This window comes from Melanaphis sacchari, unplaced genomic scaffold (genome assembly GCF_002803265.2).
Source record: "Melanaphis sacchari strain LSU unplaced genomic scaffold, SCAv2.0 Contig77_pilon_pilon, whole genome shotgun sequence".
NCBI classification, from domain to species: Eukaryota; Metazoa; Arthropoda; class Insecta; order Hemiptera; family Aphididae; genus Melanaphis; species Melanaphis sacchari.
Genome location: NW_020271547.1, coordinates 1,103,816 through 1,129,559, shown reverse-complemented (window position 1 = coordinate 1,129,559; position 25,744 = coordinate 1,103,816). Strand labels below are relative to the sequence as shown.

The 25,744-nt window shown below is 26.4% G+C and overlaps 3 protein-coding genes across 6 annotated transcripts in view; 1 reads left to right on the top strand and 2 right to left on the bottom strand.

The window, feature by feature from the left end:
* The window catches only part of LOC112601377 (peripheral-type benzodiazepine receptor-associated protein 1), a 38,730-nt gene extending 33,030 nt beyond the window's left edge, over positions 1 to 5,700 (top strand). The window contains 2 exon segments of the mRNA XM_025348984.1: positions 3,618 to 3,649; positions 4,518 to 5,700. Of these exon segments, the coding sequence (XP_025204769.1) occupies positions 3,618 to 3,649; positions 4,518 to 4,931 (446 nt within the window). The 3' untranslated portion in view covers positions 4,932 to 5,700.
* Positions 5,701 to 10,581: 4,881 nt separating this feature from the next.
* On the bottom strand, positions 10,582 to 14,768 carry LOC112601358 (protein lifeguard 1-like). 3 transcript variants are annotated; one of them, XM_025348944.1, is made up of 4 exons: positions 14,667 to 14,768; positions 12,486 to 12,562; positions 11,368 to 11,614; positions 10,582 to 11,298 (listed from the first exon to the last, which is right to left on the bottom strand). In XM_025348944.1, exons 2-4 carry the CDS (start codon positions 12,529 to 12,531, stop codon positions 10,665 to 10,667), a joined length of 927 nt encoding a protein of 308 aa, XP_025204729.1. In that variant the 5' UTR covers positions 12,532 to 12,562; positions 14,667 to 14,768; the 3' UTR covers positions 10,582 to 10,664. The 3 variants fall into 3 exon arrangements, with proteins under 3 accessions (XP_025204729.1, XP_025204728.1, XP_025204730.1); XM_025348943.1 differs by lacking the exon at positions 14,667 to 14,768 and adding an exon at positions 13,965 to 14,598; XM_025348945.1 differs by lacking the exon at positions 14,667 to 14,768 and adding an exon at positions 13,632 to 13,822.
* A 3,208-nt stretch (positions 14,769 to 17,976) lies between these two features.
* Positions 17,977 to 19,823, bottom strand: LOC112601345 (probable peptide chain release factor C12orf65, mitochondrial). Of its 2 annotated transcripts, none has more exons than XM_025348918.1 (2): positions 19,609 to 19,823; positions 17,977 to 18,562 (listed from the first exon to the last, which is right to left on the bottom strand). In XM_025348918.1, exon 2 carries the CDS (start codon positions 18,497 to 18,499, stop codon positions 18,047 to 18,049), a length of 453 nt encoding a protein of 150 aa, XP_025204703.1. In that variant the 5' UTR covers positions 18,500 to 18,562; positions 19,609 to 19,823; the 3' UTR covers positions 17,977 to 18,046. The 2 variants fall into 2 exon arrangements, with proteins under 2 accessions (XP_025204703.1, XP_025204704.1); XM_025348919.1 differs by lacking the exon at positions 19,609 to 19,823 and adding an exon at positions 19,238 to 19,277.
* Positions 19,824 to 25,744: the final 5,921 nt, after the last annotated feature.

Below are 25,744 nucleotides of genomic sequence, written 5' to 3'. Positions count from 1 at the left end.
AATTATTTCACAGATATTCTTTATAGTTATATTCTAACCTTGAAGCAGCTGTTTAAATTTAATGTCCATTATACACTTTTTACATTTTTCGGGTGTGCGGCAATTGACATAGTTAGACGATGATCAACAAAGGAAACTATAATCGTCTTGCCGCACTCAACTCTTATAATGTAACAATATATATTGAATCAAATTTTAAATGAAAGTACCGTGATGGTGGGTTATCCGTTATCGTTGTAAAAGTAAAAAAGCGCGTTTAATACAAAACAAAATATATATATACGAGTATATATGTAAAAATATTTTAATGCATTATGATTAATATTTAGACACGCGAGATCTTTAGGAAAAACATGCATATACACCTACACAATGAGTCAAAACAGTGGAAATATATAAATATGTTTTATTTGTTTTTGCCTGATTACTTCAGCAGCTTGTTTTTGTTTTGTCATGTTGTTATTTTCTGGCCCGGTTTTTGTCACTGAATTTATTTGTTACCCTATTGCAATGGCTTTTGAAATTATTGTTTTGTTTTTTATTGAAAACTTGACAAAATTATGTTGTGTTATTGATAATATAATATATTTATGTTTAATATGCATACCCGTTATTCTCCGCAACACATATATATATATATACCATAATAAAGCATAGGTATTTATTACACTCATATTACTCAATACATTAACTAATGATTATTTTTTTTAAATGATGCACTCATTATCATAGTAAATATTTGTGGTTATAGAGTAAATATATTTTTTTAAAGTTTGAAGTAATTATTACACAACATTATTGAAAAAATAATTAAATATTCTTAAATTGTTTATACCTAATAGTGATTTTTAAATTTATTTCAACAAATAATTTTAGTTTCATATTTAAAAGAAAAATATTTTTCTAAAAATGTTATTGTTTATTAATTATGCACAAAAAGTTTTTTTTTGTTTAAAATATTAGATAAGAAATTAATATTGAAGAGTATCCTATGTATAACTGAGTAGGTATTGAGTATTCACTATTCTTCTCATTAAAACTTTAATTTAATTAATAAACAACTATTTTTATATTACAATATTTAATATTTCCACATAGTATTTTTTTTTAAATTTTTTATTAAATTACAAATATTAAAAATGGGGTTATTACTAAAAAGAAAAAAATACAAAAATACTAAGTAGGTACTGTTTTTTTTAAAATTATATTTTTCTTGAAGATATAATATTATTGAATACAAAGTTGAAACTATGAAAAAACATCTTTATTTTTAAACCATCTAAATTGACTAAGATAATGATTGTTTTAGAAAAAAAAATATTCCTAAATATTTTAAGTTTATTATGCAATAAATGATTTCGTGTTTGCAGTGATTGTTAAATGTAAATATGAAACATGTAAATTTGAATGAGCGATAGCGTCGCACGGTAGCACGAACGTGTTGGTACTGCAATCGAAGAAAAATTCAAGAAGGTCAATTATTTTGGTTTAAACTGATTATTTTTTAATTATTATCAAACCATAATCCATAATCTTTCAATTATCATGAGTTTTTATTCTGTGAAAATCGTAGGAGAGAACATGAGAAATCGATAGTAATATTTAATTAAAAAAATTACTATTTACCATATTCTTGATACATTACACGTGAGGAAAATAACGAATCTACTATTTTTCTTACGTAGCATTCAATATTAATTTTTTACTATTTTCTCCTATAAATACTTAGACAGTTTAAATATTACTCATTTATTAAGAATCAATCATTTTCGTCATCTGCTATGTAATAGTTGATGTTATTAAAAATTAATTTTAAAATATTTTAAAAATTTGGATAAATTTTTAGTTATTTTTTTGTTTAACTAGTTTTAATCAATTTAAGATAGTAATTATTACTAATATTCAACCATTATTAAGAGAACTTTGTTGTGAGTTTTAAGTTTCAACAATTATTTTTCATCACATTAGTTTTTATAATTTTTTGAATTACCTGATAAATTGATTTAACTTATTATTGGCCATTTTTCGCTTAAGTGCGTGGCTCCCGATAAACGGTTATGTTTTAGTTTATGATCTCAACACAATAGTGCGTTTATAGTATTTAAAATAAATTTTTCATTCTAAAAAAAAATAGTAAACAACTTCAGTAAATGATTAATGCTTTAAAATTGATTTCGAGTAAACTTTACTCCACTGAATAGGTCACTGTAATAAATGTATACAATTTGAATTCAACGATAAATCATTGCATTCAGAAAACGATTTTGAGAGGAGATAATGATATAATTTCTATCTCTAACGATATTTTATAGTTGATTTTTATTACTGTTACTTGCTATAAGAGATTGAAATAATTTTTGCTAAAAACATCACATATACAATATAACAATAATAAATAATTTAAATATTTAATTTTTAATATAGTTTATTATTATCATTAACTCATAAGTCAATGCCGTACCAATTTTACTGATTCTAAAGATAGCATAATAATAGACATAAAAAAAAAATAAAATATGTACATCATAGTAAAACCAATTTTATGAATATATATTCATTCATCTGCTCAGAATCTAAAATAAAACATATGAGAAAGTTACCTATTAAATTATTTTTAATTAATAACCTAACAAAGAAATTTAAAAAAAAGTAAGTGGAGCTATAAACTATAATCAAGTATAATTATATTTTCACTCTATATCTTGCACCAGCAATAATAATCATTAATTTAATTGGATAGAATTGTAAAATAATTACACAAAATAAATAAACTGATTGATTTTATAATTTAAAAATCATATTTTAAATCATAGTTCAGATATATTTTTAAAGAGTATTTTTTGAATCATTTAATATTTTAAAAAATAACCTTAAGAACTATTTAATTTAATTATAAAAATTAAAATATTATTTTCTACTTATAAAAATTTAATTGGTGAGGTTAAAAATAAAAATAACAAAAATATGTTTTTACTTGTTTTGGAAAAAATATATGTTGTTTTAAACAGCAAACTTAAATTAAGAATATGTATATGCAACTGATTTATAATATTAATTTTAAGCTTAAATATACATGAGAAAATATATTTATAGCTCCACCTACATATTTTGTTTAATTATCTTTAAAAATAAATACAAAATGCATGTTATAACATTGATCTCTATGTGTGCTTTAAATGTTTTATGATTTTTTTTTCTTTATTTTTTATGATTCTTGATTAATTCAAATTTATTCATCAGCTATAAATTATTGTTTTAATAAAATATGCTGAATTTGTTTGTTCAAATTGAATAAATTTGTAAATTTTTCTCAACGATATGACCCACCTTCAATGTGTTCCAAGCATGTAAATGGTTTTCCACCGCACACAATCACATCTAAAATAAAAACGAAATTAAAAAAAAAAAAAAAAAAGAAATTTGCAGTTACGTTTTTATTTTTGATAATTTTATTTTTGTGAATTCATACATTACTCATCATTATAAAACTCAGATATTGCATGTTCTGTGTTTTAGTTTTTTTGTCATGGTCAAAAAAACCAAACCATACAAAATTATATGTTTTCTGTATGTTTTTCTATCTTTTTGTTTTTCTATCTTTGTTCTGTTCGCTATAGATGCCTGCCTTCCACAGTATGATTATCACCAGGTGAGTGCGTGTGAGCTATTAATGATCTGTGTCTTCTTCAATACATATATTTATACAACAAATACACTCACACTATTTATCAACCAGACAACAACAACCTCTACAATATTAACACACACAAAACATAACATATTCTGTGTGCTACGTCTAGCTGCCAGTGCACCCGTCACATTATAAATATAATGGAATAATGTACACAATATTTAAGTTTAAATCATTAAAATTCTATAATTACAGGTATATTAATAATATAGTAATACTCACATAGGATTTTATAAGATAATATATATTTTTACTGGTGTATGTTAATTCTGTATTTTAGATTTATCCAATTCATATTATTTTTCTCTTTCAAAAACTAAATCTAAATAAATATTTTTCCTATTGTTTTATAAGACAAGATACAGACGGTACAGTGTACACTTTTATACATACTATTAAAACATAATTTTAGTTCGGAATTCATCACCATAGCGGTAAAGTAAATTTATTTTTCTGACTACAGTCTATATGTTTATGAATGCGTGGTTACTTGTATCTCTTTGGATGTATGGAAATGATTATATTTCATTAAAACGACGAGCATTAAAAATACAAAATTATTTCGTTTTGAGTTAAATTTTTAATTATTTACTGGCCTCAACACTAACTTTTAATTCATAATTTTAGAATATTAATATTAATTTTATACTTAAATATTGATTTTTATTTTCATTGTTCTTCGAAATGTATTCATAACAGGCAGCTGAATTGATTCACTCTAACAATAGGTTTATCTAAGGCTTTAAGAATCCTACGTGTATTGGTTGCGTGTTAGGGTAATTTTGTTTGACTATTTGGGACTTAACAAACCATGTCGGGATTTTAGATGTCAGCGGTGGATGCGAGGGAGAGAGGAGATCCGTACGAGAGGAGAGATGGTAGAGACGGAAGCGGTGGTCAGTCAGTGGGTAGTGGTGGTGTTCAGAGCACGTCGGGAAAACTATTCAAAGGCCTAGCACATGTTGTTCCAGACTTCGGACTTGGTAGTAGGCCACAAGACGGTCAACAAATCCATAACCAAGGGCATACTGGAGGTGGAACATCAAGTTTCATGCAAAAACTGAACGATCTAACCCATCACAATCCTGTCAACAACACCACTATGAATCAACAAAATCAACAAAATCAACAAAATCATCATCAGCAACAGCAGCCACAGCAGCAGCCCGATCATGGTGTAGATAACATTCTGTCAAAGGGAAAAGAATTGATTTTTATGAAATTTGGGCTGGGAAAATGATGTTTACCGATGACTATTAACGTAGTGTTCACTGCCGATGTCACTGTGATCCGTTTATATTTTTAACGTATTATTTAATGTCTGCATTTACGTTTCTTGATATCGGTAAATATTTCTATTTATTAAAAAGATTTAGCAAACCGATATATTTATAGTTAATTGAACAAAAAAATAATGAAATAACAAAAACACTAAAAAAAATGCTCTTTTTATTAATAACTGTAATCGGTGATGAATAAATCAAATGCAAATTGTTTATATCTTAATCGTTAAAGCTCTTTTTGGATTCATGTTAATAGTCAACGGTAAATATGTTTTTTTTTGATAGAATATGATGACGTTGATTATCCTCTATTTGACTTCCATTTAAGATAAAGATATTATTATTATTACTTTTATTTTCTTATCCAACTTTTAACACGTACATTTAGTAAATTTTTTTTTTTTGTATTATATAATCTAATAGTATAAATCAGTAATGTTTAATTTTATCGTGTCGATTGTATACATCGCATAACATAGGTACGTCATAATATTATTATTATTAATTGTTAATATAAAATAGGTATAAATTATATATAAATTTATATTATGTAATTTATATATGCATACATAATAGTATTACATTTTATGGTTACGAATATTAAACGATAGGTTTGTTATAAGCTGTACGTGAGAAAAGTCAAAGGCTGTGATATTATTAGTTGTTTACTTAAAACCGCCTGCACTATACTTGAAGTAAGACATTTTTTTTTTTTATTACAAATTACACGATTTCAATTTAATAATTAGTAAATACATACGATGGCGGTGTTAAAATTCAAGTTTCCTGTAAAAACAAAATCGTGCTTGTTTAATCTTGAATGGCCGCTTATAAGGCCCAGAAATAACTTGTACATTCCTACGTTGCAAGACTTGCACTCGACCATAAGAGATGATCACATAAATTATATTCATATTTTGCGCACTAGTGTTTTTAATTAAAGTAATTTCTTCAAAATTTCTAATCCAAAACCAATTGTATTTATATTACCTACATTACATAATGTAAATATATATTTTCTGGGTTATCCAAATTTTCACGTATTACAAAATAGAGTTTTATTGCTCCATGCGTGTTTAAAATATAATAATAATTATAATACTATGATAACATTATAGATTTTTCGGTGCCTCGGTTATAATATATAATAATTAATAACACTGATTCCATTTCGCAACTGCCAACTATTTATATACCATATACGTACTTCTTTTCTATTTCATATGTCGGTTGCTATTCGTGTTTTTGTCATGTAACATTATATACATTGGATTATATTAGTGATAAACTGAAGGATGTATTAGTTAAGTCTCATTAAGTCTTATATATTATAGCTTTATTAAAGTACATGGGATGACATAAAAACTTATAGATAGGGATAATTTAAAAACAAATGAAAAATTCTTTTTACAAACGTTTCTTGTCGTCCCAATTTATATAATATGTATGCACATACACATATGGTAATATGTATATACATACAAAATGTAATAATACAATTATTATAATTACTAGGAACATTCTTAATAAAATGTGTATTGGTGTAAATAATAATTCTCACTTTTAGATTTTTACTAGATAAAAATATTTTATGAACATTGATTGCGTTATCGTTAACTATCATTTTAATATAACATTCAAATTGTCTATAATAATTATATTCTACAATGGTTATTTTTAAGCTATACAACGGATTATATTTAAAATATACTCATTTTATCATAATATGTAATGTAATTTTAAGATACTTCAAATAAATTATTGAATGCTGTTCATAAATTAAAATATAATATCTTTCAAATATATACAGTATTGTTAATTCTTATCTTTTACGATGAAATATACAAATTATGTTAATTATGTTTTCCGTCAAAAGATGTAAAATCGTACATTTTACCCAACCATCAAAACTGCAAAAACAAATTATAATTTTTATCTATTTTTATTTATCACTTATCATTTATCTACATCAACCTAACATGTTTTGTATAGATCTACCTATGACACAATATTTTTTTTATAAATACATATTACATAACCTTATCGACCATATCATATTTTGAAGTTATTTAAAAATGTGGTTCTTTGAAAATTAAATTCGGATTAAGGCATAAGTCATACCCTTCAAAACCATGCAATTGCCTACAGATTGTGAGGCACTCAATTATCATTATTCATGATGATCATTTTAATATAGTTATTATAATGATAATAAAATAACCTAACTGATTGATGTAAATCGTGATAAATTTTAATATCCTGTATGGACTATACGTAGTGAAACTATGAATTTAAATCGATCAATAAAAATGTGTATGACTTCAAACTAAACTTTTATTTTTATTTCCAATAAAAAGAAGTAAGTAAGTGTTCAACGCACAGCTGTACATTAGATATCGAGTGGATCACTTTTATGGTTGTGTTAATTTCAATTTAATGATATATCATGTGTATACAAAGAAAAATTCTAAGCGAAAACAGTTTGTCAAAGTGTCAGACTTATCACCAAGTATGTTTTATAATATATTTAAGTCATATTTTGATTTAAATATTACGGTAGATTGAAATAATTTGTACCTAAATATTGTATTTATTCTATTATTAATATTTGATGTGTATTTTTTCGTGTCAGGTACACTATAAACAACAATAAATACTAAAAAGTAACAATAGAATGCATACAATGAATAAATAGTTACGTAGGAAATATTTATAACATTGTAAAAACAAAAATTATATACACATTACAGTATGTAAGTATGTCCTGGTAATGTCATGGTCGATTCCTATAAAATCACACAGAAGAAACCTCTACGTAGTGCAACCCGAGGCAACTGTGTTATCTTAATCGATAATACAAGCTAATTCTTCAACTCCAGGCAAAAACAGAAAGAATAATATGTATTTATGCCTTAATATATTATATTATTAACTTATAAAACTCAAAATGTAATAACATATTTCTGTGAATACCGTAAAACTGTAAAAAGTATATTCATACTATAAATATATGTGTGTGTGTGTATATTACACGAGTACATAATATACATTTTATTCAATAATTATTTATTATTGTCGTTGTGTCTCGACACGTTTGGTGTAGACTCTAAGGAACTGTCACCGAAACTGTGCGTGGAATGTGCGTATGTATGGATGACCTATAGCTTTCGGTTCATTTACGTAGGTACCGTAGAGTCGTGGCCGTTCCGAGTTAATAATATTTTTAATAATTAAATACAAGGCTGCTGTTTACATTCGCGCGTCGTGTAGGTAATCATACCGTTGCAATCAATACTGTCGTCTGCTTTCATTAATTTTGTCTCTTCGTCAGTTTCGATATATCTACGTTGAATTACACTGTTGACGTATTTTAGTGTATTAAAGTTATTGCTCGTTGTAGTAAACAGTGCGCCTCATCGATAACATAATCCCAGCTCAGCCCTGAAAGGTCAAGTTGTTTTTATTCTCAAAATACCGATGATTGCTAATGAATACCAGTTTAAATTAAGAGGTGTCCAATTCCCTATAAAGCTTTGTTTTGCCAAGGTCGCAGGTCTTGACATCATGAATTCCTATTTTACTCGTAATACATTTTATGTTTTCTTGCTATCGTGTTAGTTTAGAACCTATATATATATATATATATACGCAACTAACCAAATAATAAGCAATATTACTTAAAAAGAAGTATTATAACCTTAACAGAAATATATACGAATATATTATATCCTAACACGAATACAAGCATTCATTTTCACAGGCGAAGTCGGTAAATTCAGCTAGTATTATTGTATTGCGGCAATAATTCATCGTATATGTATCAATATTGCATACACTAAGCGCCTTGTTATATTCAAAATTGTTAAGAAACAAACATGCTAAATTTAAATCTGTTTAATATTTATTTTTATAAATCTTCTCACCGTATGGATTTAACAACTTTAACCATCATAGTTATTAGAATTGTAGAAATCAAATTTGTTTCTAGAAACCACCCCTAAAATTAAAAAAAACGTTTTTACCTAATAAAAAATAACCCACATTGTAAATAAATTATATTATAAATTTCATAAGGAGTCCCAAGAAATATTTTGTGTAGTGTCTGATACCAAGAATCCATGGTATATATACACATGATGCCTACAGGTCAACATGTATAAGTTTTTGATTTCCTTAGTTCATTATGGCTCAAATTAGTTATGTCAAAAATCCTGATTTTCCAAAATCCAAAATTTAATAACTAAATAATTCAAACTTTTGCATATCTCATGTTTATAAAGGAAAGTTTTAAAAATTTATTGACAATTGATGCAGTCCATAGTAGTTAATATTATATTTCATATCACAGTATATATATCAAGTTTTTTTAATACAGATATAAGCGACACAACTAGTTCCAATTAAATGAACTATTCATACTTCATCAATATTTACTAACGTCCAACCTAGTTTAGTATCAACTTAAGTTTTAATATACCCTGATTAGATAGTTTTGAGTGCTTGCTTAATTTTGAACTGTTATTTTACAACATAGTTTATTAAATAATTAACAATTCTACTATGATGCTTAATATTAAAATTCACAAAATTATGTAATAAAAAGTTAATTTGTCTGGTAGAGTAATAATGAAAAATATTTAACATTAAATGTCATTCTTTACCTTTTAATATTTCAAGACATTTAACTCATTACATAAGTACAAAAACATCTTTGAAAGAAATGCAAAAAACCAACGATCTTAAATCATAATTATACATTTATTTGTATATTGTACATGCATAATATCCATTAAATTAAATGCCACGAATACATTAAATAATAAAGGTAAATTTAAATAAGTTATAAATATATATTAACACCAATAGTTATATAAAAGAAAAAAGAATAACAATGGGTACAAAAATAATTAAAATTTATTTATAGAATTATACTTATAATTGTAGAATACTACAAAGTTTAAATTACAAATATATCTTTAGGAATGCTTATTAATCAAATAAATTGAATTGTTCTAAATAAAATTACTCAATAACACGTCAATATTTTTCATTAGTCAATTAAAACTCATATACAAGAATACATACATAGAAAAATTAATTGTTATAAATTATAATAAAAATATAATTTATTGAATTGTACAAGATAACATCACCTATAAAATCTTGAATATGTCATTGAACAATTCAATTTAATAAATTAGAATTTCAAATTATATTACTGTTTTGTTGAATACACATATATTAAAATGTTACTTAACATTTTTATATTCCAAATTCAATAATTTTTTTTAAAATTTATTGTAACTTAAATTGTCAAAAAAACTAAATATCTGTAATAAAATTTTGGCTCAACATAAAAAAAATTATATGAAAATGTAATAAGTATATTATTAATTATAACTTATAAGCATTAAGTATATTAGCTTAACTCAAAGTATTTAATAAGATATTATTAAATAAGTGTTTTTAAATACTTCTTTTCCATATCATGTATTATATATACATAAATATTTAGTGAGAATATATAAGTAAATATTTAAACTGACTCACTCAACACAAAATAACAAAATAACTATATTTAGTCAGAAAATTTAAAGCTAAAAGGAATAATAATCTACATCTGTTTATTTTAAACAAACAATCAACAATTTTAATATTATTTTTATAAATTATCTTTAGACATGAAATGTTTAATCATCACCTGAAGCTCCAATAATGGCCAATATATACATAAAAATGTTTATAATATCTACATAGATGGTTAATGCTGCAAATATATACTCTTCTGGAGAAATTGAATACTTATGATCACCACCAACCATCATTTGGGTGTCATAAATAAGATATAAGGAAAATATGATTGCTCCTGCAGATGCAATTATGAGTGTCATCAATTTACCAGGGAAAAATATAGCAACAATAGATGCAACTAGTAAAACTATAACAGCTACTGTTAAAAAACCACCCATTACTGTAAAATCTATTTTAGTCTGAAATGCAAATACTGTGAGAGCAAAACATATCAAAGTAGTTAAGCCAAGAGCCAACAATACTTGTTCTGGATAGTAACGTGACACAGATACTGCTAATAAAAATGATTCAGCTAAGGTGAATACAAACAAAAGAATAAAGTTGGTAGGACTCTTGCGACGTAAATCTTCACAGCAAGCGAGTGCAATTAAAGTACCAAATGTAATGATAATTGCGATGAGACTAAGCCCTGGATGTAATTTAATATAATTTCTGGTTTCCGTATGAAAAGTTGCCATAGCCACAAATAATAATGTGATTAGTAGTTGACACATCAGAATACTGTAAACTTTACTGAAAGAATAAAAAAAAAATCTATTAATATCATACACCAACCATAATTTATCAATAATTTATATTTACCATATGAAGTTTTTGCGTATAGTTTTATCGCTAAAGCCAAAGTTTTCAGGTGCATTAAAGCTATTATTTTGAGAATTATCTGGTACTCCTGCTCCATAATAAGGCATATTTTGTTGTGCATATGGAGGAGGGTATCCGCCTCCAGAAGGATAACCCCCAGCAGTAGGATAACCCCCAGCAGTAGGATAACCACCATCAGTTTTTGGATATGGTGCACCTTGTGGATAAAACCCAGGTGGAGGTGGAGCTGAAAAATAACACGTAATTGTAAAATTAATATTTTCAGTAGAGTAATGAGCAGATGCTCAGAATCTAAAATGTTTTTTGAATTTTATCTATAGCAAAACCAATCAAAATTTTGTATGTAATTGAATTGTTTATTAATTAGAATACTAGAACAGCAACCTTAAATACAATAGGGGCCATAATATTAATGTATAGACAGGATATTCTCAAAAATGTACTCATATTCATCTAGTATTCCCAACATTAAAAGATAATGATGCAAGATTTATTTTGTATCGAAACACTTAACATTTAATGATAAACATTACAAGAGACCACAAAATGTAATTAACCTTAATAGTTAATTATAATTAGTTTTTTATATCTCCCTACTAAAATTTAGTGACCTTTACGTTGTGCACTAATCATGATTAATCTGATTTGTTTCCAATTTAAAAATGGTACTAATTAAATGAAATTAAAGAAATATGTAATAAATAATAATAATGCATATCATAAATATATAGTCTAATTTCTATATTTTACATATAAATCTTTTTATTATTACATACATATACTTTTTAATTTTTGGTCTTCTTACTTAATTAACTCATGCAGTCAATAGACTCTAATATATTGGTCACAATGTGATTTCATTAATTTACTTATAACTTTTGAAGTGATACTAACTTCGATTTTTTCAAATGTTTGCAAATATTATTTGAATGAGCGAATTCTGAGTTACACACTAGTTATAATAAAAATAATTATAATCATAATATCCAAGATGATGTCTTACTCAACACTAATTACAAAATTTTCATATTTACAGTTTGAGATCATGTTGAAAATTAATTCTAAAAGAAAATACAATAAAATTAATGTAAACATACCAGCTCCTGATCCGTATGGAGTTTGTGTCTGTTGCCACGTACTCATTGCAAATGTTGTTTATACTGGTTTAATTAATCTGAAAAATAAGTCATATCATTATTTAAATTTCAATTACCATAAAATACAAGTCTTAGGTATTAAAAAGATTCAAGAAAGGACAATTTTTAAGAGACTATTAATACTTAATTTTTTTTTATCTAGTAGAACAGATTAAAAGTTACTTGCTATTGAGAAAAAAAACCTTAACATGTTGACTACCATATAATCTCTGGCGATTATTTTATGAAAATATATGATATAATTTTTATGTCATATTAGTTGATTACCTACACACTATATAACCGGCTACCAATATGACGTATATTTTATTAAATGAATTGTGAATTTTGTGCTTAGTTTATTATTACATGTGTGTAAGCATGGTGCTGAGAGAAAAAAGTAAGTTTTGAATAGTCTATTTATTATCTTTAAATGACATTTTTTTACACATATGTAAAACAAACAGATATATAATAGCTTTCCATAGACATAGTTATACAAAAAATATCACCAATAATATTCTCGGGATGACGATAAAAATGATAGGCGGCCCACACATTAATGTGGTTATGTGACCATCGGCAGTCATATGGCAGTTAATGTGTTAAGGTAAGCTAATATCTTAACCTACCTCAAAAATAAAAGGTAAAAACCAGATTTTTTAATTAAAATATAACATTTAAATTCTTGAATTAAATTAAATAGTAGGTGCTGTAAAATCTTCAATTAGTATAATGCTAAAACTATTGGATGAATTAATTTTACTATAATATTATGAATTAAAATTATTGAACTACGATTGACTTTTCAAGATTATTCTATCACACACAAAAACATTACAAAACACTTCAAATTGTGACTGATACTAGATGATGATTCATTGGACTATTTTAGATAACAAAAAAAAAACAACAATTTTGTGAGTCATTAAATGCCAATCAAAATCAACTCAGCTTTTATACTTGGTCAAATGAAATGTATCACAACGCACCAAAGAGCTAATTTTGTTGATCTGAATAGTACGAAAAACAAAGTTAAAAAATTAGCTTTGGTTTGCATAAAAATAAGTTGCACAATAAGACGTAAAAAAGAAAATAAGTAGCAACCTTGAACTTCGACTAAGTATACGTGTTTGTTCAGATGAATGTAGCGCTATAAAATGAATTCACATGGGTCAAACAACATTGCAGTGCGTCATCATACAGAAGATACTTATCAGCGCGCAGTAATCGTGGTATTCTTTTTTAAGATTTTCGCATTTAATGTCATGTATAAAAGAGTAAACGGCGGATGAGACAAGTGATATGGGTAAATGGGCGTCACGTTAACAAGGGCCAAAACAATACCTAACCGTAATAAATATAACAAATATTAATATAACATATCTACGATAAGAGATTTTAAGTAAAAAAAAAAAAAACACGAGAAAAATCGCTTACCCGATGTCGTAAATCAGTACAAACCACAGTTATGTAACTAGACGTCCGGTTTTAAATGAATAATATTTCAGCACAGAAAACCGAGTACAAATAGTGTGTATTAAAACTTTCGACGATGACTGAGTACTGACGAATGGTGTAGTAATAGTACACTCAACACTGTGCAGTTGGCTTGCCTAGTGTCTATGCGCAATGAGATAACGAACGCGCAAGTGTGCAACGACTGCAACGGATGAACGACTGGATCAACGTGACAGTAGGTCTGTATGCAAGTCTTGGCAATCGTGGGTTAATCAATTATTATTGTTGATCGACTCGACAGTTTGTGATATCAAATCGCGAAACGCTCAAATACCCATAGAAGAATCTAGAATATTCATGGGAAAATACCACAGTAGTACGGTGAAATACGACGCGTTATCTTTCACGGCGACTGATAAGCTATAAGGGATAAAAAATTAAAAATGTCTTCCGGACTTCAATTGTCAATTATTACTACAAGGAAACCGTCGACTGAACGCAAATTCTTAAAAGTGAATACTAACAGTATGTGGTAGCAACTTTCATAAAATTGACTCAATTGAATACTGAAAACGAAAAGTGAAAAGGTAGTACCGGTAGTAGGTAGAAATGAAGAGTAGCACTTGACGCCTATACCGGTTAGTGGGTGATAAAAACGATAAAAATACTATTATGTAATACCTGCTAATTGAAATAGCTCAAATATCAATAGGGCACGAGCAATAAGGCATACACAGTCAAGAAGTGCAACTTGCAACACCTGCTGTTTTTGCTACAAACAGTAAAAACTATTATTATTAAACAATTCACTAGCGCTTCAGACTTTCAGAGTGTAGGTAAGATGGTTATGAATCATACGATAAATACCGTTCAAAGAGAATTACTTTATGGTATTGTCACGGGCACAGTGTGGCCAATAGCAATATAGTTATTGATAAAAAAATATTAAAAACAAGTATACAATATTTTCAATACATAAAAAAAATTAATGATATATTTTAATCAATTTAATACCGAGTATTATAGGTACTATTATACTTATTATAGTATTATGCAATATGCATGATTGAATTGAATATTTGTAAAATTAAAACTGTTTTTTTGTTAACGGGTTTACAAACTGAATTTAAAAGAACTCCTAAATTTTAATTTTAAATTATACATGGACGTAATTCAACTATCACAGTTATCCATTAAACATATTACATAATCTGAAATTCTGAAATAATTTTGGAATACGTCAATAATCGCAGAAATATTGCAATATCCAAACTCCTTACTTTGGACTCATATTCCGTAAATATACCGGAAGGAAATCCGGACAAGATATTATCAATGTTTTTGTACAGTTTTTCTTTAAGAACTACCCACAGCCAATCCATTTAACTTCTTATAATCTTATGCGCCGAGCACTTATACTGATTTTTTTAAGAATATCAACATTAATTTTCTTTCTCTTCCTTGGAATTTACCGAATTCGATAAAATAAAATTAACAATCTCCGCCTTGGTCCGGACAGACGTGGTATTTTTCTTTATCATTGCAGATTTATTTTAACATATTTTACCTTTTCCTACTATACATAGGCGCAAATAGTGTTTGATGTTTGGGAAGGGGGCTGAAGTCAAAATCCATCCCAAAAACCTTAAAATTATTATACATAACAATATTGACTGACAGACGATAGTCATTAATATTTGGGGAGCTATACAGAATTTAGAGGGATTAGCCCCCCTAGCCCCTCACCATTTGCGACTATGCTACTATAAGTAGTTTTTTACTTATATTTTAATTAATTACTCTAAGGCAGGGCTCTCTAAATTACGGTCCGCGAGCCGGATGCGGCCCCCGAATAAGTTTTCACCGGCCCACCAAATAACGAAAAATATTTTAAAAATATATATACCTAGTTTTCATAGTCGTTATCGCGCGCACGAGCAATTATCAGCTGTATTAACTGTAATTTATAAATTATATATGAAAATTAAATGTATTCATACATTTTGGCCCGCTAAGAGCTTTTTTATTTTATGTGGCCCTCGGATAAAAAAAGTTTGGAGACCTCTGCTCTAAGGAGTCTTAGGCTCTCAAGTGATACATAATAACCGACAAATGAAAGATATCCTTTGAATTTTCTAAAAAAAGAAGATTTATCATTCATCATCTTTACTTACTAATTTAAAAATTAGGTATCGATCAATCTAAAATGTATAAGACATACGTCTTCTAAAACAAATAATCATTGTTTAACATTTTTAACTTGTCATTATAATGGTTTTATAATTTTACGATTAAATTGTTAACTTGTTCTAATTCAGCTCTTGTCAGACTAGGATTACTTCGATCGTTTATAAATCCAATATACAGATAGATGTAATTTACATAGACTTATCTTAAACTTTTGACAGCGTAAACCACGAAATCTTGTTAGTTACAGTTTTTCGAATTTTTTAACTCTATAATTTCCTGTTTTTTTTTCTTTCCAATCTGTATCGTTTTATTTCATATAAATTAAGCATTTGAATTTTAAGTCCATCAGTTTTAACATGACAACTGATGTCTCATAATAGGTGATCCATTTGTCAACTTCTTTTTAATATCTTTTTAATACTTATGATAATGTATTAAAAACTTTACTAATAAATAATAATTCAAAATACTTCATTAAGATTAATTGTTTTTGTTCAAAATTTATATGAAAACACTGTCGATCTATATAACAGTGAAGAGCTTATATATATTAACAGTTTAAAAAATGTAAAAAAAAATCACAGTAAATTAAAAAAGCATAAGTCACTTAACCACTCCAAAGATAATATAAACAAAAAATGTTAAAAAATATTTTATATATCAGAAAAACGACTAGGTATTGGAATGTAATTCGTAACTATAGGAACTAGAATTGCAAACATACTACCAGAAGCTTTTTTATTAAAAATTCAAATTATAATAACTTTAATAATAGTATGACACATTGGTCACATTGGCTAATAACCGATTTCATAGCTTTTCAGTAATGTAATTTAAATATAATAATAATACCTTATAGTTAAGCTTGAGTAATTACCTCATTAATATTTAAGTTAATTTATTTTTTATGATTTACACAGTTAAAAGTACATTTATTACTATAGTTATTTTAGTTTTTCTAGATTGTAGTGATTGTACTAACTTGTGTTATCTAATTCATATTGTATTATATGCTATTGATTAGGCCAGTGTTTATTAAGCTTTTTTATCTATGGAACCCTTTTCAATGTTTACTTTTATTTATTTTTTTAGGCTATTTAGCTTTTTTTAGAATTATTTGCAATAAAAATTATAATTATTTCGTATAATAACATTGTGTTAAAGGCATTTAATTCAAAAAATATGTTAAAGTAAAAATAAAAATTATAATAATAATTGCATACAATACTTAAATTACTTTAATTAGACTACATTTTAATTTTAATAAGATAAGTGAAATTGCTTTTTATCAACACAAATATTTTTAATATTGGGATTTATTGATGAAAGTTGTACAAATATTTTTTTTCTCTACTAACCACTAATAATTTTTAGTTAGATATTTTAAAGTAATTTTCTTGAAAATTTTGAAAAAATTACTTAAGCTCCACAGAATATAGTTTAAAAAACGTTGGATTAGACTCTCTAGGCCCTCACAGCTCACATCACTCACACTATAATAAATTGTGGTTTGAATGGGGCCCAGTGTTTTTTTTTTTTGAGAAATAAGTAAATAATAATGAATAATAATATATTTTGTGTTCATTATGTTTATAAGTTTCTTGAAATATAGTTGTTATGATAATTTTTGTAACTTAGGAAAATAATCTTGATTTATAGATATTTAAACATTAACTATTACATAAATTGTTTATTTGATTATATTTATTACATTTTACAGTTTAAGACTGAATTAAAATAAACTAAACATTAAATTTAACAAAAGCATAATATGTATTTACTTCTAATTCAATAATAACATTTGCAGTTAATTTAGTTTTCAACAACTTACAACTCAAATACTAAACAAATAATTAAGAATTTAAAATAATCTAAGGTTTAAAACTACTTTCTCTTTCAATCCAATCTTTTTTCAATGTTTCTAATTTTTTTCTTTTCCATTCTTTTTGTGCATTCTTTTTTTCCACAATGGCTTTTTTTTGTGCTTCGACTGATTCATTACCATTTTGTATTACATCTAATTTTATGGCTAGTTTATCTCTAGCCATTTTTCTGTTATCTTCAACACATCTTGATTCATGACATTTAATTACAATGCCAGTTGGTTTATGTTTTAGTACAACACAATTAGCATTCTTATTGACTGCTGATCCACCAGGACCACTACCTTTAACAAACATTTCTTCAAGTTCATTTTCATTTATAATAGGCACTTTTGAACGATCTATAGTTTGTTTCTTATTGAATAATGTTAAACTAATGCTTCTAGCATTGTTTACACTTACAGTGTTAAACGGTAGTGCCTTACACAATAATGAATACATGAATATAATGGAAAAGTACACACTTTATACTATTGACTTTCTTTTTAATAACTCTTGTCCTTTCTGAAACAAACAAATATTAAAAAATGGTTAATAAAACAGTTTTATTAAAGTTACTGCGTTATTAGAAATATACATGAAACATGACAAAATTATTAAATCTATAAATAGTAAATGCTTAAGCAATGTGTAATCGTTAGTCCTTTTAAATCACAAAGCAAATTTGTTTTACTTAATTAGAGGCCGAATTTGTATGCATTTATATATGTTAAGCGAGCACAACATTTATTTTATGGCATAGAGGTTGTAAATATGAAAATTTTTCTGCACTTAAATAGTAAAATAGGCTATTAATTTTAATATTTTAATTGTATTTTATTTAGTGTAAATATAGTTGTTCTTAAAAATTTTGAAAAACTACAAAAATAATTTTTATTTAAAATTTGGTTTTATATTTTCGATTAATAATGATTTAGATTTTAAACCATTGATATTATTAATATAATAAATATTTATAATTATGATTTATAAATAAATGAATAATTATATTTATTATTTATTATATTTTTAGGAATGTTGAGTATTTATATATATAGTTTTTACTGTGAATACATGAACTTTTAGTATATATAAATGTAAGAATGTATATTGAACAGTACTGAGAAATAATGACATTAAAATAAAATATAGGTATTAAAAATTATGACTATTTTAATTATAAACATATTTTGGACTTACATCATAGAAAAATTTAATTTCTTCTGGTTTAACTAATTGTTTATTATCTAAAAATTCCTGTTTGATTCGAATTTTATAATAATGTTTGTCAGTAAGTTTTAAATTACTACCATACTTCAAAAGCTCTTTGTATAATTGCTTTACTTGTAAATGAGTAATAGTCATTTCTAAAAAAAAAAAAAAATAATATAAATACCTAATTAAAATAATAACAAAAACAATAATCTATATAAATTAATGAACTATAATTAGGTACATATAATATTAATGTATAAGTTTATACTATTTTCATTACTAAATGGACGTGAGCAACAATTTTCAATAAAATACTTAAGATGAGTGTTATTGTATAACTCCAACAATAAACGTACCTGTATAAGGAATAAGGATACTAATTCTCAACGAATTTTAAAACATTTGTATACTGATAGGCACTTAAACATAACTAATAGGTATTTAGTTAATATTAAATGACTTTAGTAGTTCAATTTATAATATTTCAAGTACGAAAGTATGAAATTAAAAAATAAACACAATTTTACTGAATAAGCCGGGTGTAGACCACAGTCCATAAATATTTTTATTCTGTAGTGATATGCGAGTAGTGATACCGAGTCGTTACCATTAACTATATGATAACTGGAACGCTTACCACGCAGTGTTACCCGAGCGAGCATGTTAAAAAGAGATAGTGAATACTTTAGGTATTTCTACCCTTGTTTAACTTACCGCGTAAATGTATAATTTTATTTTATATTTCTATATACCTAGTAATTACTAATTGTACTTAATATTTATGCAGCTTAAATCATAATTATTGAATTACGTGATGTTTATTTATAATATAAATATTCTATATGCATATATACTTTTATTAATAAATTAACTAATTTTCCACTTACAGCAGCTTTATTATAATCATTTTCAGTAAAATGTAAACTGCATAAAAATGAATTTTGGTTAGGCTTGAAATTTGTCCGTTTAACAGCATGTATCCATTTTTTTAGCCTTTCATTGTCATTTAGTGGAAATCTTAGGCGATAAAAATATAAAGTAAGATTATTTATATAAGTACCCAGTGGCGCCCACAGGTTTTCCAAGAACCAGTGCAGTTTTAATTATAGGGCCCCAAAATTAATTTATTTTAATTTAAGTCATATGTTACCTTAGAAAATTAAAACTCTGATGAGCAAAAAACAAAAAGGTCATAAAAAAATATATATGGTATTACATGGTATGTATTTTACGCGATTAAAATTTAAGGTAGATATAAGTTATTAAAGTAAATTTATAAAAAGGCTGTATACATTTCTTTAGACGGTTATATTATTTTTATTGTGTTAAAATTTGTTTCAGGGTAGTTTACATAGGAAGAACAACAAATAAAAATATATGAAATAGCAAACATAAATAATATTATACTCTTTTATTTAAAATAAATATGTAAAAAAATCTCAAAATAAAATATATTCATTCAAACAAAAATACATATATTATACGCAATTAAATTATTATAATTATCATTAGTTATATTATATTTTTAGGTAAATCTTGAATATATTTTTGATTTTAATTCTTTAATAGAAGGGAGAGGTGTTTGATAATTATTTTTTGGGATGTCGGTATTAAATATTCACAAGTTCAAAACAACAAACACATTCACGGTCATTAATTTGCTTTTCACATTTTCCACATAAGCACCAATCTGATACAGTTTACAGTTTAATGGTATGTTCGTACAATCTATATTAGCAATACTCTCGACCATAACAATAATACTGAAAAAACATTAATAGGAGAAAAAGTTGTATTTTCTAAGCCACTAGAACGATTTACAATAAGACTCAAAATAAGTGGAAACGTGATATAATGTCAAAATTTATCGAAGAAGCTGAAAAAGATGTTTCATCACAGCCGTTTGATGTACAAAAAGATTGTTATACCGACATCTCAAAAAATATTTATGGAACACCTCGCCCTATTATTGTCGGCAATTTTAATACGATCCAATGTTGTAAAGCATATTTTTTTTGATAGGGAGATGACTGAATGGCAAGTATCTAGTTTCTTTTCTTTTTTTCGGCTTTCTTTGTGGCCCCAGATTTATAAGTACGCTTATGATTCATAATTAATATAAATTGATCATGTATAATAACAAAATGTATTAACACATTAATTCGGTAACGAGACAACGAGTACCTAAACACACAAAATGTCGGGTTTTTGCCAGTGCACGATTAGGAATTTGCCAGTATCGGCTATCGGATCTCTGCATATCAATATAACACTGATCGATAATCAGAGCCCAACTTAGGAATTTTGAGGCCCGGGTCTATTTTTTTGACGGGGCACCAAAATTAATTATTATCTAAACTCTAAATTATTAACTAAAATTATAAATGCAGTCTTTTTCAATATGCATGTTTTATATTCAATTTATTTTATAAGATCATAAATAAATTATACCATAAGTTTATAAGTAATTATTTAATGATAATTAAATATTAATAGGGGCCCGGGGCTGAAGTCCCCTACCCCCCTTAAGTTGGGCTCTGTCGATAATATTTCTAAAAATAACAAGGATTTAACTACGATGCAATGTCGCATGCATGTGTTTTGTGTATATTATATTATTATGTGTACTGCACAGCTGCACTATGGCACCGATAACAGTTAATAATTATTATGATTATTGAATTATAAATATACAGATTTCAGTTTTCAGTAATAATTAGTGTATAGTGTATAGTTGTTGGTACCCTATGTTATCATATAGTTCAATGGTCGTAACTTCGCGACCATTGATAAAAAATATATTATGAGTTGTTAGAGAAACAAAGTCAATATTAACAAATTTTAATGAGATAAAAAAATACACTCTCATGGAGTAAACGGCATAAAATAATTCATTATTTCATTATTTAAAAAAATTTGAATTAAAAGCACAGATCATTTATAACTATTTATGTAATCTGTTGTATGTGATATAAATAATAAATATCAACTTGGTGTTCTGTGTATTTTGAATTTTTGATGAACAACTGTGTAGTGTGTATTGTGAATCAAAACCGGACTGCGGTCAAAATGTTACCAGGATTTGAATTTAAAGTGGCTACATTAGAAAAAAACATATAAATAATACAACTTTTTCGATGCACCTATATGAAAAAAAAACCTATACAAAATTATATACAATTATAAAAACGTTAATACAAGTATAATACATTTTAACTATAAGTAATTTATTCAATATTAAAACAAATTTAAAAGTTTAATTAAAATAAAAGTTTTTTCTTTAAATTTTCATTAATTTGAGCCAAAATATTTATATTATCTTCATTATTAAGCTCAACTATAACATCTTTTTCGCATGCCATAAGCATAAATGCTTCTAAATTGGTTGACCTAAAGAATTACTTAAACGGTTTAAAATATATTTTAAAATAGAAAAATTTCTCACACAAGTTACTTGCGAAGAAGACAGACTTATTATACACTTATAGGCCAAGTATAATTTGTCATATGATTTTGAATATAAGTTGTAAGTATAATATAAGGTATTTAATACACAAATTAAATAGCTCTTACAATTACACATACATTTCGAAGCCTTTTGTTTTTCATTTGTAAATTTAAACTTATGAGGTATTAATATATTATTAACATTTTACTTTGTATTACATTTATTAATATATTATTAAGAATATTTTAAATTACAGTTTACCTCACCTAATAGTTGTATGGTCAAACTTAATTAAATATTTTGATAAACATTCTAATGGATCATTTGTTAAATGTTGAATTTCTTCAAATCTATATGGGTGTAAACATGTTAAATCAACTATTAATTTTGACGAAAAGTTAAAACGTATTTCAAAACAAAGATTTCAAATTTTATATTCGCTCATTCAATACATTTTTCAGTTAGGTACTTTGAAAATACTTTGACTATCACATGTAATCTTTTTTAGTTCTTCAATAGTGTGTAAAACCAAAGATGTGCTTGTACAACGTCCATTATGTTAGTATGGACATACTTAGACAATGAGGTAGTAAATTTAAATAAACTCGAATAGGTACATCTTTCCTTTTAAATGTGGCGGGTAGACTCTTATCGTCTATCGATAGTTATTTTTTTGCCGTTCATTATTGACAGGAATACATCACCTCCCCCCCCCAATAAGTGTACGGCTAACACCGGTTCAACCCCGCAACGAAGTCGGACAGTAAACTCGACGCATCTTTTTACGTTTACAATTGGAACGCTGCCCAAACCAGTGACTGGTGACGTCCGCCGTATACACTAAATCCCTAAACGGTCAACACTTGCCGTCGTTATGAAACTAGTTTATGACGCCGAATCAATTAATGCACGCGTCGTTTGCCATGACTTCGCGCTAAGTTAGGTAACATGTACACGTGTACAATAGAGGTAACGTTAGGGTTAAATTGATGTAGCGTGGCGAACCCGCATGAAGACATATCTGACCGCTGAGCGTCTTCTCTATTGCGTTGATCATCAGGTTGAATATGCAAGAGGTGGTGGTGCTTGCTACCATCACCACTTATATTGATGAAATGATGACAATTGACACTGGGTTTTGGATTTACAATGATTAGCTCAGTGATCGGCGCTAAAGCACGCCATGAGTAATTATACAAATTACTTACGTAATATTATATAATGACGTCGATAATGCAGAGAACATTACATTGTTATTTTTTTAAACAAAACCATTATAGTCATACTACTAAAAAAATATAATTTGCTACTTATTTTAATGAACTATTTAAAAATGCAGTTGGAATAATATTATAATAGTGAAATATACCTATTCCATAGAATTCGTGCTGTTTTTGGGGGGAAAATAGGTATTAAATTTTAGCAATAAAATTTATGAACTTGAGAATATTTTAAACAAATTATTAATATATTATATGTTATTTATATTAATTAAGTAGTACATTTATTTTAAAACTAATTTATATTTATTACTAATTATAAATGTCACCAGTCATTAGCAGTATTAGCACTGTTAGAATTATATGTATTAATGTATTTATCTTGGTGATTTCATCTTTTATATTTCATTATATTATGCTAATAAAGTTTTTTTTGTATTATACTGAAGAATTATACTATTATATATATATTTTTAAATTAATTCATTAAAAAATAAAACACCTCTGTGCATCAATTTAGATGATAATGTAATTAAATTAATGAAATGGTCAATAGATATAGTTAACTAATGCTTTTTTAAGGATCAATAAAAATTAATGAAAGTAGGTATTAGGTAGTAATTATTAAACTACGGTCAACTGTTGACCAATATGAGTTGGTAATTTACTGTAAAATATTAATATCATTATGGCATTATCTTTAATAACTACAGCTGTTATAGCATTTAATATTATTATCAATGCTAAGATTAAATTAACACATTTCTGCGGAAATTCTGTTGGTTTTAGAACACGCTACTTTTCATTTCACAGTTGTAACTAAAATACGTTTTAAAAACGATTTAATTTGTAATATAGGTGCTAATTAACTAGAAACATAATATGCGTCAATGCCGTAATGATTTATCAGATCAGTAACTTGAATAATTCGTAAAACGTTATCAGGAATGCGTTTTTATTATATATTATATGATTATGCACCAATGCAAAAACAATATGTATTTTTATATTAAATGAGAAAACATTTTTACTTAACGTTAGACGTTGATTCCTGTCTTAGCGTATTGAACACGTATTGTACGTGTGCGTGATTAACAGTTCACAGCTGTTGCGCGGCTCCCTGAAAGTAGTACAGCTATGGAGGAAGTATGAATACCACGAAGAAGAAAACGACATAATATGCCAGGCGGAAGGGAGAGCGGTTTGTGAGTTCGTGACGTAATAATATAGATGATGGCTATTGCTTTTCAATAGTTTGGATCACATAACTAACATTATGTATGATTAAAATAGGTATAATTTACTTCTAATTTCACGATAGTATAAGATAAATATGTGTTGACTGCAAAATATTATATGTAATACAGTAAACCTTATGTACCAGTTTTATTGAGACGCATTTTATATTTAAACATTTACTACCGAGATAATTTTAATAATCGGAAAGTGATACGAAATTCCATCAGAATGTTAAAAACAAACACATATCGGTATCGCGGTATGACCTGCACATATTTGTACAGCGTACTTACTTAGCTTCAAAATAGTTCTTTTGGTTATCATATAAAGACAAAATGATGATTTCTATCGACTTTGAACAAGTATACCTAATCTATTGTGTTTGAAAATTTTAATTATTTATCTGAAAAGAAATGTACACGCTATGTGTAATAATATAATATATTTACAATTTTTCAGATATCAAACGTCTTACTATAATCGCGATGGGGTGAATAGTAATCACAGAATTTACACATCGTGAACATTATCTGGTTTGAGACTATAAATTGCATTCTTTTGTATGAGAATGTGTAGTTCTAATAC